This window comes from Nestor notabilis, unplaced genomic scaffold (assembly GCF_000696875.1).
Source record: "Nestor notabilis isolate BGI_N333 unplaced genomic scaffold, ASM69687v1 scaffold297, whole genome shotgun sequence".
In the NCBI taxonomy this organism is placed as follows: Eukaryota; Metazoa; Chordata; class Aves; order Psittaciformes; family Psittacidae; genus Nestor; species Nestor notabilis.
In genome coordinates this window covers 17,754-29,793 of record NW_009937549.1, presented here as the reverse complement: position 1 = coordinate 29,793, position 12,040 = coordinate 17,754, and the positions used below count along the sequence as shown (strand labels likewise).

Sequence of the window (12,040 nt, the reverse complement as noted above, 5' to 3'; positions counted from 1 at the left end):
GAAAGAGAAACATTACATCAAAATCAGAAGCTTATGCATCATTGTAGAGGGAGAGAAAACTCTTTCTTTTTTAGTACCAGCAAGGTAAAATGTACTTTGTCAAAAAACATTAGCTGCCTCATTTGGAATTAATGAACATATTGCATTTGAAAGTCAGAAGCACTGCTAACAAGTTCACTGAGTGACACCAAAATGCAGGAAGTGGATGAATAAAGCACATTACACATAAAACATTTCCTTATTCTGTAGTGAACTGACAGGAAAAATCTAAAGATAGGAATTGTTTTAAACCAGTTTTCCTCTAACTCACATGGATTTGCCAGCAAAGCCAGGCAGAGCTCAAAAGAAATATTCAAGTGGAATGGTAAAAGATATAATGCTGGAAGAGGTTGAAGAAACGGTATTTCTACTGGCTATGGCTTGGCTTGGCTTGAATTTAATTTTAGCTGGCAGGATTAACAACTGCATTCATCTCAAATAGCAGCAAGAGACAGCTAAATGTATTACCTACTAGAACAAAAGATAAATGCAAAGTTGCTAAGTAATTATATGGAAGGAGAAACTTTGCTGAGAAGAATTCTGGTTAGAGCACATCACTATGAATAAAGAAAATAATCTATGTGGAGAAAAATAAAGACTTGAAAAAGGGACAAAGAAGAAAAGCAGATGCAGTTTATAACCATGCACTGGTATGGGATATCTAGGATTTGGGATATCTATGGGGTACCTAGGAAATGGGATTTGCAGTCAGAATGCTTGTTGAAAACAAATGCTGGTGTGATAGGGAGCTGCCACTCATTGTTCAGAACAGTTCTGCCCATTCTCACAAAAAAGTAAACCAAAATTCCAGCGTGCAAAAACATTTGGTTCCACGACTAAAATCTAAACCAGAATAACCTACAAGACTATACATTTTCAGCAGATGGTTTGATGAAGACTCTACGTTGCACTGACAACAGCTAGAGATGAAGAGCTCATCAGATCATCACTTGAAAGCTCATCAGATCACACAGAAAAAGCCAGAAGGTACACAGCTCTGCTATTTCACATACAGAGGTCCTGCAACAGTCCTCCTGTGCAAGCTTACAGGAAGGGAACATACCATGGCCTTACTCATTTGTTCTCTGACCTACAAGTTAAGAACCATTACGCTAAACGGATCAGGAGTGAGTGATATAGAACACCAGCACCAGCTTTAGTTCGGTCACTGGTTCCCTCTATGCAAATATATTACAACACTTCTTTAGAACATCATCCTGGCTGGTCAGTAACAGCAACAAGGAAGAAGGGAAGATGTGTGGAAGGAAGGATCTGATTTTAAGTATTTAAAATTGCAATCAATGTCAAAATTACATCAAACTCACTTCCTACAAGGTGCAACGAACTACTGTTCTCCTTTTTGGCCACATGTAACACCTACAAGACAGGTCACTATTTCACATTCTCACATTACACTAAGTTTCCATATGTCCTTTTTCAGAGACTGGTTTTTATTTCTATCACCAATCTCCTTAAAATCTCTGCTAAAATCATTTCACAATTCTACTAGTTCAAAATCACTAGTATTTCAAAGTGGAGAAGTGATGAACGATACATATTCTAAAGCTAAGTGAAAATAAAAGGTAGTTACCTCTACACTACAAACACGTGTAACGATATAAAATTGCAGGAAACTGGAAGAAAAGAAATCCATAGGCGTTTCCTTTATGCCAAATAGGAAACAGATAAGAAGTTAATATAACCTGAGGAAGCTTAAAACATTTCCATGACACAATTTCAGGGACAGAAATGATCTCTGACAATGTTCTTGTAAGTATCTGCTGGAGCTGTTACAATCTTCATATCTAAATGCAGGAGATGTACAAGGTTTAGATGACAAAGTGCTAGGTGGACCAGCAAATGTCATGTTCCTAACAAGGAAAATCTAAGGGTTTTCTCCCTCCCTGGTCCTACAGGATTCTTCCAGACTTCAGTCCTTTTACTTTTCATGTTTAAGGTTAACCAATTTAAAGACAATACTTACATTAGATACCACTGTAATAAATGCATGTGCTATAAGAAATGGCAGTGTCTCGGGGGTTCCATATTCAAAACAATCCTTCATGAGGGAAAGGCCGTTTTTGCCACAAAACAGACAAACATAACGAAGCAAGTGCAATGGTACTTCTACATCCTAGAAATAGGGGGAAAAAGAGAAGAATTTAAACAATTAACACTAGATCAGACATGGAGGAAATTCTAAAGCTACATTAGTACAACACAAATCTATGCAGAGGAGTGTACGCGGCTACGGAAGCGTCTAGGAAATGTGAACCTACTTAGAAATGGACAACTTACATTCATATCACAGAACGCCCCTAATATATTGCTTTCTTGAGCAGAAATATCCTGTTTAAAAAGAAAAAGGATGAAATTAACTGAAGCAATAAAACCACATTTGTAGAATAAAAACAACTGACCTTTAACAAATGTTATAGTCAACTAACAGAAAAAACAAATCCTAATTTAGAGGAAGACAGAAGCTGAGGCTTTGCTCCATTTTTACATTGCAAAATGTACTTCTCTAGTTTATTATTATACCTGTGTTAAGATGTATTTATAAGCACACAAATATACACTTGGGATAGTGTCTCAGCAGTAGCTCTCAAGAGCTGGATGAACAGATTATTCCTCAATGCCCCCCTCCCCACCTTCGGATCATCAATTTCTTCAACAGGAATACTGCAAGGGGATAGTCTGGCACACTGGCTGCACACCAGCCTGAGAATTACAGAACAGAGCCAATCTAGGTACTTCTAATGCAATTTTTGCATAAAGATGAGACATCTATCCAAACATCTGCATTCAGATGAAGTGTAGGATGTTCTACAATCCCACTTTTAATGTATTAAGAGGCTAAACTGTCAAACCATTAATTCCCATTAGAATATTAAAACTCTTTACCTTCAACTACTATATTCTTTCATATATAACAAAACACATCATAGGAAATAAATGTCACACTTCATACAGGATTAAGCTAACTGAAGAGGGGGAAGGAATTGTATCACCCTATCAATCTGCAAGCTATTTGCTGCAACAAGAGATCTATTTTCTAAAAGCATAAAACTGAAAGGGTTTGGAAAAATAGCTTCTCTTTTTAATGTCCATAACATCCGCTCGCTGGGCAGTATAAAGCAGGAGTTTTCTTTACTGGGGTTGTAACACATATTTGTGTGTATCTTGCACATGGGCTGGGGGCAGAAGGGCACTGAAGGTATCATTAAGTGTGACTGTAAAACCACGACATTGCCATGGATACTTGCAGGGAGTTACAGCACGCATTCTTCTCCTCCCCATCCCTCTATGCCAAACACCCAGGTCTCATATTCACACATCAAATGTAAGTTTAATGTAAAGTTCGTTTTTAAAATGAAGTTTCTTGACTATATTTCAAATAGCTATGTAGGAGTAAGCTGCTTAAAACTGTACCAGGGGATGCTGGAGGCAAGCAATTTTGGATGGATTAAGTGTGATACAAGTTTGAATTATTCAATGTGCTCATATTCTAGCTAAGCATTTCTTCCCTTTTTTTCCTTCTGCTGAACTCTAAGTCATGCCTGAACTCGTGATACTCTGTTATTTTTAAAACAGCTTTGAAGCCAGTAGGTGGTATGTTTTCAAGTAGCAAGAAAAGGTGTTGAGCACTCTGCTCATGAACACTTATGCAGAAATAATGTGAGAAATTTTATTAGTTTTCTTGAATAAAATAGAGATTTGTTGTCAACTGAACTACAGTTACTAAAACACAGAAATCAAAAACTCATAAAGGTCTGTTACCCGAGTCCTGCAAAGCTGGTAATACAGAGACCGAGTCTGGAATCACGAGTTCTGTTCTTGCAGATGTGAAACAGAACAGACACTGAGAATTCCTTAAGATCAAGTTTATAAGGAAATACGTAAATACCTCAAAGGAATCTAATCTGGCTTTAAAAAACACCATTGCATCAGGACACGTTGAAGTAGCCTCACAGTACATAAAGGGAGCCTACAAGAAATGTGGAGAGGGACTTTTTAGAGACAGGTCACAGGGAATGGCTTTAATCTGCCAGAGGAGAGATTGAGATGAGCTCTGAGGCAGAAGCTCTTCCCTGTGAGGGTGCTGAGGCGCTGGCACAGGGTGCCCAGAGAAGCTGTGGCTGCCCCATCCCTGGCAGTGTTCAAGGCGAGGTTGGACACAGGGGCTTGGAGCAACCTGCTCTAGTGGAAGGTGTCCCTGCCTGTGGCAGGGGGTTGGCACTGGATGGGCTTTAAGGTCCCTTCCAACTCAAACCATGCCACGATTCTACGATAAAATGTATTAGCTGAGGTACAACAACAATCTTGCTATAAAAGTATTTTAATTGTTTGGAATGAAAATAGACACAAAGGTCTCTCCCAGCACCAAAAACAGTGGTAAATTTCAACAGAAGCAAATGGTGTGTTTCCAGATGTTATCTTTACAGATTGTTTCAGTATTTATGCCCTGAAGTGGGTTGACCTGTCACTGGCTGCAACTAATAGTGTTGGTTTAGATACCCAAACTTAGCAGAGAGACATTTTTCATTAGGTTTCTCATCAGTTTAAGAAAAGTTGAGACAAACATTCACTCTATAAAGACTCATACTCATGCTAACACAAGTCAAAGAGTATACACTTGTCAGTATGCTAGAGTTACTTCCACGTGATGTAGTTTCACTCTGCTCATATACAGTGTATTTCTGGGACCCTTCTGCCCTCTGAAAAGGTCACTTGTTCAAGGCAACTTTTGCTTTTGAGTCCACAGCCCTTCTGGCTACCCATCAGGTTTCCATGGTCTTCACACTCCCACTTTAGAAGCGGTGTGAGGGACAGAAATAATTCTTTACCCACATATATGAAGGAAAGAATCTATAGAATCATATACAGGCAGACACCCTTTGACTACCAACAGACATTGCTTTGTTGTTCATTTTCATCCAACTTCGTGAACTCCTACACTAGGGAAAACCTCCTGCTTTCACACCAATGCTTTTCTTCTCCACTAGATGGTCAAGTGTAAAATGGCTTTGACAAGCACCTGGTAAGAGGATTAGACTTCAAGACTTGTCTCCTGTCCTTAACAACAGCGATCTTGGAGGTGTCTAGAGAGCAAAGGCTAACAGCAATATTGACTGCTAATCCTTACCAGGAGGTAGTAATACCCTGTGAAAGCCTAATTGGCCATTTCTAGGCAAAGTGAGCCCTTACTGGATGTGATGACTCAATGGAATTGTGTAAATTCATCTCAAGAATCTGGAATTTCTGAAGACAGAGAAATTGGGGACAGGAGTTTGTTTTACATCAGAAAATGCCCCTTTTTCCAGGGCAGAAGAAATGCTTAGAGAGAGGGGGAGAGCTACACCAGCTTCTCCCAAGGAATTCTTGTCTGGTTTGGTCTGTTCAGGAATCTGTTGAGTTTGTAAGTACAGAGGCACTTAACCAGGGGGTTTTCTTTTATGATCCCTTGAGGACTGAGTTCCAGCCTGATCTAAACCAAAAAGTGTTCCCATTACTGGGACTAATAATTGTCTCAATTCAGCTAAGATGTGCTCTAGACTGAAATGCAAAATTGAATGCTAAACCTCAGTAAATGAGTTACTCATGGTAGCAGAAGTTTTGACATTAAACCAGCTGATGTTACTGCTTTAGAATAACAGAACTCTGGTGTGTCCTAGATACAAAAAAAAGTCTCAGTTTGTGAGAAAGATGATGGATGTTCAGACCTTTCAAATGCAAACAAAACATATCCCCCCAGAAAGGGAAGAGGTGCACCACAAATCTGGCAGATACCTCTGTAATCCATACCTGGCAACACAAAAAGTCTAGCAGAAACGTAAGAGAACTCTTCCCTCACTTGTCTATTACCTCAGGAAAGTATTTTTCCATCCCAGCTTCCTTTAAATGATGTTTTTAGGATAGCTAATGAATGTATTCAATAATTCAAATTAGATATACTGGTATGTCTAGAGTGATAGCCAGTTACAGTACAGCAATCTGCAGCACATCTGTGTCCAAAACACTTTATGGCTGCACATCAAGTGAAAAGAGAAATCCCACCAGGCACTCTGAGATTTTCTTTTATCATTTGGACGTGAAATTGAAAGAGAAGAACAAAAAAAAAAAAAAATATATGAAATTGTCATTAAAAAGAAGCAATTGTGCCTATACATAGAAAAGCTGCTCCAGAATTGTTCATTGCGTATTCCTATGAAGCTGGTTTCGGTAGGTGCCCCATGGGAGCACAAAAGATAAAGCACTTAAAAGACATAAATCAATGACTACTTAACTGACAAGATGGATCTACCCTCCCCAGTTCCTATTTGCAGAGGCTGAACTACAGATTTATTTATGTCTGGTGGAAGTTTAAAAGGCAGGCCAGATTGAGCAATGGGAAACCTGAAATCCACAAATCCTACCTTTGCCTCATTTTTCTACACATGTATATTTGTAAAACAACCCCTGGTAACACATATTTTGGGGTAAGGCAGAAGTTCTTCCCTGTGAGGGTGCTGAGGCGCTGGCACAGGGTGCCCAGAGAAGCTGTGGCTGCCCCATCCCTGGCAGTGTTCAAGGCGAGGTTGGACACAGGGGCTTGGAGCAACCTGCTCTAGTGGAAGGTGTCCCTGCCCGTGGCAGGGGGTTGGAGCTGGAGAAGCTTTATGTCCTTCCCAACCCAAACCAGTCTGGGATTCTACAATAAGACAAGAAACCAAAATCCAGCCCACCCAAAACCCCCACTGTGTTACAGGTTTTAACTAAATTTATTGTCAGATATGGCAGGATTCACTCACCAAGAAGTGATCATATCTTGTGACCAGCCTCACATATATAACCAAAAATTATGGATGACTTGGTATCTTCTGATTTTGGACTTAGGCTTAAAAAGCAAACTTAACCACTTCTAGCCCCAACAGAACTCTCAAAACTTGCAAAGCAGAAACTAAGACTGAGTTACCCGTACTTTAACTCTGACTTTCTCAGAAGTTTGTTGGATAGAAGCTTTTTTAATAGCTAAATTCACATCTTCTTTGCATACAAATACTGTACAAGAACTGTTTATTTGTTATGAGACTACCACAAGTTGGATCAAAGTCCAACCTTTCAAAGAACTGCATTGTTTCAATTAGGAAATGCTAACACCATCGTATTTCATTTCAGAAACTGAATTAAACATAGAAGGATTTTTGAGCTTTTTCTTTGTTTGCTGTTTTTTTTCTTTTCAGAAGAAAAGACGGAAAATGTGAGTGGTAGCCATAACAAATACCACAGAGGAAAATCAGCACCAGAGAACAAAGCTACTTGTGTAGAGCACAGTTATTCCAGTCAATTAAACAGCAGTTCCAACAAGTAAGTTTGGTCTTGCACAAAGTTTAGTTTATGAAGCTTTGCTTCTAGCACCATAGACTGTAATGAAAAGAAATTAGTAAACTATTAATGGGTTACCTTCTGGAAGAAAGGCTTCGCTATAGTCCCCTTTTTGCCTTCCTGTTATTTAAACAGTACAATAATTCAGTGTACAGTTCCATCCAACACTTATCAATATATTACCTATAACAATTAAGCATATTTTAAAGAAAGTATAAGAGTATGTGTCATTTAACAAGTTTCTCTGAAAAGTTCTACTGCAGTCAACAGGAGGGCAGAATGTGCCCCTCCTGTGTGAAAGCAACTACCACCACACACACACAGTCTACTTATTAAAGAGAATAAAACCATTCAATATACACATAAAGAGAAGATATACCTCTATTGTGGGATGAGTATTATGCTTATAAGCAGTGTACAGAGGAAACTGAATCTGAAAGATTTTTGCCACACACAGCAACAACTTTTCCTTCTCATCAGTGCTCCATAAGCTAAAAGCATCGGTGTTCTTTGCAGACTCCTCCTCTGTCAGGATACAAGTTCTTGCAGCATCTAATTTTTTCTCTATAGATTTTTGCCGTTCTCCATTTTCTTCTTCATGAGACTCTCTTTCTACATTCAGGGGCTCATCAGCATGATTACTCTGATCTTGCCATGTCGAATCGAGATTAATAGTGCAATGTTTACAGAGCTGGTCCCGCAGAGCTTGAACCTGGGCAATCACTAAGTTAATAAGCGCACACACTACTTGGTTAAAGATCTCCAAATGCTTATATTCCTTGAAACAGCACAGACATTGTCTGCAAGAGAACAGAAAAAATAGAAATAAAGATTCCTGAAGCAGCTAAAAAGCAGAACAAGTAACTGGCCAAAAGAACTCTTCACATTAAAACACTTTTAACAACAAAATATTTGACAGACCTGTAAAAGTAAGGCAATCCAAATGAAACAGGCTCTACCCAGCAGCAAGCGAGAGTCACAAAGCCTTCCTTAAACCCCGTGAACATCCCACTACTTCCAAATGCTTACCAAAACTATAAAGTTCCTGTTATCATTTAGCAGCTGCCACTGGGAGTAAAATACACAAAATAAATCTTAGGAGCAAGGTCACTGTACTACTACAGCAGCAACATTCCTCAGCATGTTCCTGAATCACTTCCTGTCTGGTTATCTCTAGTGATACTGCAATAAACACCTCACATGCTGGCCAGCCCTGTAAGAACTCATTATGGTTATTTTTAAGTCAACAGGGCTGCAGAATTACTTTGAGTATTTCAGCTCACTTCCTTTATCTGCATTTGGATAGAAACCCCATGCACATCGGTGCTCATAACCCATGTGGGAAAAAGCAGTATGAAGTATCTTTGTGGCTTTCTTCACTTTGCAGGCTTGGAGATGATTCCCCTGAGTATCTACTGACACACTGCAAACTGAAAAGAACAATGGGCGAAAATATGCACCATTCCTTTATCAATATAATAATCATCCAGTTAGAGAACTCTTTAATGTAGCTCTAGTTGTGGGCAAGGATAACCCTATATGCCAAATTGATTCTGGGTGCATAAACCCCCCCAAGATAGATGCCCTACAGCCTACCGCTTGGGAACATTTGCATCTTCCATACAAACAAGCAACCACCTCATTATGAGCAAAAGGTGGAGGATATTCCCCTAAAAGGCTCTATATCCTGGAGAATGTAGAGAAGAAAGCAATCAATAAGCAAGGGTGCTTCAATGAAGACTAACACTGAAGGCTACATGCTTGTAACAGAATCTTTGAGATGGGCTCAGCTCTTTCTCACTCAAACTCTGCTGAATGATGTAACTGCTACGTAAACTGGTCTACTTGCAGTAGAGACCTTTCTCCTGTGAGGTGGAGAACAAGGGACTTCAGGTCATGACTAGAGTTCTCAGATACTAAAGTAATATAAAAATTACACATATCATTTCTGAAAGAAACAGCAGATGAAAGAGCAAGAAGTAATCAGTAAGAAGTGATTAAAAAGTTCTTCTGCAAAGGACAGCATTTAATCTAGAAACTGGGCTTAATAAATTATAATTTGCAAGAAAACAACAAGAGAGAGAGCTCAGAACTATGACAGGTAGAGGGTGCTGCCTCTCTCGATGGAATACAAACATACCCTTGGGCTACAGCTCTTAAAGCAGATATGGTCTGAATACAGGTATCTCTTTTCAGTGGGTTAGACACAACGATAACATTCAGTATTCCCTAATTCCAACACAGATAACAGTGAAGGAAGCATCTTAAACATTTTGTTCCATCCATGCAAGAAGAAAAAACCTTTTGGCAGTGTGCAAGTGGTTTGTGCCTTCACCCATTTGAAAAACATTCTTGTGACTTACAATGTATTTTCATAGTAACAAATGGCAACAGGAATTGCAGGCAAAACCAAGTGTATCCTCAAGCATTTACCCTTGGGGAAAACTACGCACAATAGGTCCATCATTTATGCCTACAAATTACTACCCCACTTGGTTGTAACAAATTATTCTCAATAATAATGAAAACAGTCTGCTGAATACCTCTCATGTATCTGTATTTGAATGCCAATCAATAGTGGAGAATTCTCGATTGGGCAAAGGCACTTTGGTTTTTTCCAAGACAGAGGTTTGTGCAAAACCTTTAGGTGTTCGTGTACCTGAATGTGTTCACAGGAAGAACTCCACCAAAAATTGAAGCTCAATGAAAAACGAGTGTGCTACAAATCAAAAGGTATTCTTCAGACTTGAGTTGCCAGCAGATCTTCTGAAGGAAAGCAGAGATCTGAACTACAGGTAACAAAAAGTAATCCTTAAGGAGGGCTTCAAGCACAAAACAACAAGCACACCTCTCAAATGCAGAGAAGAATTTGGCAGAGTAGAAACATGACATGAAATCTAAATGTAAAGTAAAACTCCTTGTGGCCTCTTTGCTAGACGCTGATTTGACTAGGTTAAAGAGTGTTTTCCTACTCTTCTATAGTAGGATACCTTGCATAAGGAAGGTAAAAAAAAAACCAGAAGATAAAGAGTTAAATGTCATCCAGTCTTCAGTTTGTCTTCAGGTTGGATTTGTCATGCTATAGCTACTGAACAAAACAAAACTCTAAACAGATGATGACCTGGAAAACCATCAGGTTGCACTTGTTTTGAGACAAACTTGGGATCTAGGCTCTGTCAAGAAATGACACTATTCTGTTTTCTGTTGCTGCTGTTTATTTTGAGGTAAAATTCCTTCTCTGTGTCTAACAGCATATTGCACAAGATAATGAATTTGCTGAGTGCCTTCTTTGGGCAGGATGAGGAAGAGGATTCTGCTTTCATAGGTATCCAAAATGTGACATATCTTTTTTCTTTTGGAGTCTCTCAAGTACCAGAATAATCTTTTCCAATTTATTCTCTATGCTCTTCCCAGTATTTTTTATATTGGGAAAAGGTTTTATATCGGAGAAAAAGTGACCTTGTGACCACTGCGAACAGTGAACTCCAAACATCCTTACTGTAGATCCTTTCTAAAAAGCAATATCCATACAATTCCTTGTGCTGGAAAAAAATACGTAGCTGTGAGGTAAAAACAGAAGAGCTGATATAGCTCCTTTCAAACAAAACCAACAGCAACAACAGTAAATAGATTAGAAAGAATAATAAAGTTGATTTAAGAGAACCATGTGCAAAGGGTTTTCTTTATCAGTTTAGTAGCTACGGGCTGCAATCATTTATCATCCTGACTCAGAGTATCAGGACACTGAGAAAAATTTAACATGATGGTCCCATTCAGAGTGATCTTCTCTTCAATTCTTCTTACCCTCCACTGTTTCCACAGAAGCTGCTGAGGGAATTTCCCATTAAAGCAGCAACACATTTATCTTTGCAATGTAGCATATTTATTGCTACACAATTATTACAGCATCAGAATGCCAATAAGATTCAAAATACACCTTGCCCAAAATGCACTAACATGCTTATTTTTTTAAGTAGTAAAATGCCCTCTATTCTCCAAGTAACTACACGTTAATAACATGCCCATTCTAATTCACTCTACTGTATATTTTTTAAGACTGGAAAACTACTCGAGGTCCAGCATAGCCAACAATTTCCATCCAAAATTACCTTTGTGTCCAAGAATTGATGTAAGCAAATATCTTGAGGGCATGTTCCTTTCTGAGCTGCAACCCATCAGCACCTTCAATGTCTGATACTGAAGAAAACAAAAACATGAATGCATTAGTAGTAAAAAAAAACAAGCCACAACAAAAAAAACCCACCAAAACCCATGCAATTGCTCTGTTTTTATTAGAAATCTGCATTTTGAGATGACCATGAGTTAGTTCAGACTAGTTACACTGATGGTTACTACTTTCACACAAACACGTCTATACTGACATTTAACCATAACTAATGGGCAATGTGATAAATGCTTACCACATTTTTTACAGTCAGAAACCAGAACACCCATGTACTGAATTCAAAACCCAACTATTTCAATGAGGTGTTATCAAATGTCCCACTTCCATCTAAAAAATGCTTATACACTGTAATAACCCAACTCTCAGCAGCAGTCCACATCTCCACTGACGCATCAACCCGTTATACATTAGGGTACTAGATTTTGTCTACTGGCCACATTCCTCTCCCCC

The 12,040-nt window shown here is 38.8% G+C and overlaps 1 protein-coding gene across 1 annotated transcript in view; it reads right to left on the bottom strand.

Annotated features, from left to right (window-relative positions):
* USP34 (ubiquitin specific peptidase 34) overlaps positions 1-11,601 on the bottom strand; it is a gene marked incomplete at its 5' end in the record, with an annotated part of 113,733 nt that extends 102,132 nt beyond the window's left edge. The window contains 4 exons of the mRNA XM_010018858.1: positions 2,024-2,173; positions 2,338-2,388; positions 7,784-8,204; positions 11,514-11,601. Of these exons, the coding sequence (XP_010017160.1) occupies positions 2,024-2,173; positions 2,338-2,388; positions 7,784-8,204; positions 11,514-11,601 (710 nt within the window). The remainder of the gene's footprint in view (positions 1-2,023; positions 2,174-2,337; positions 2,389-7,783; positions 8,205-11,513) is intronic.
* Positions 11,602-12,040: the final 439 nt, after the last annotated feature.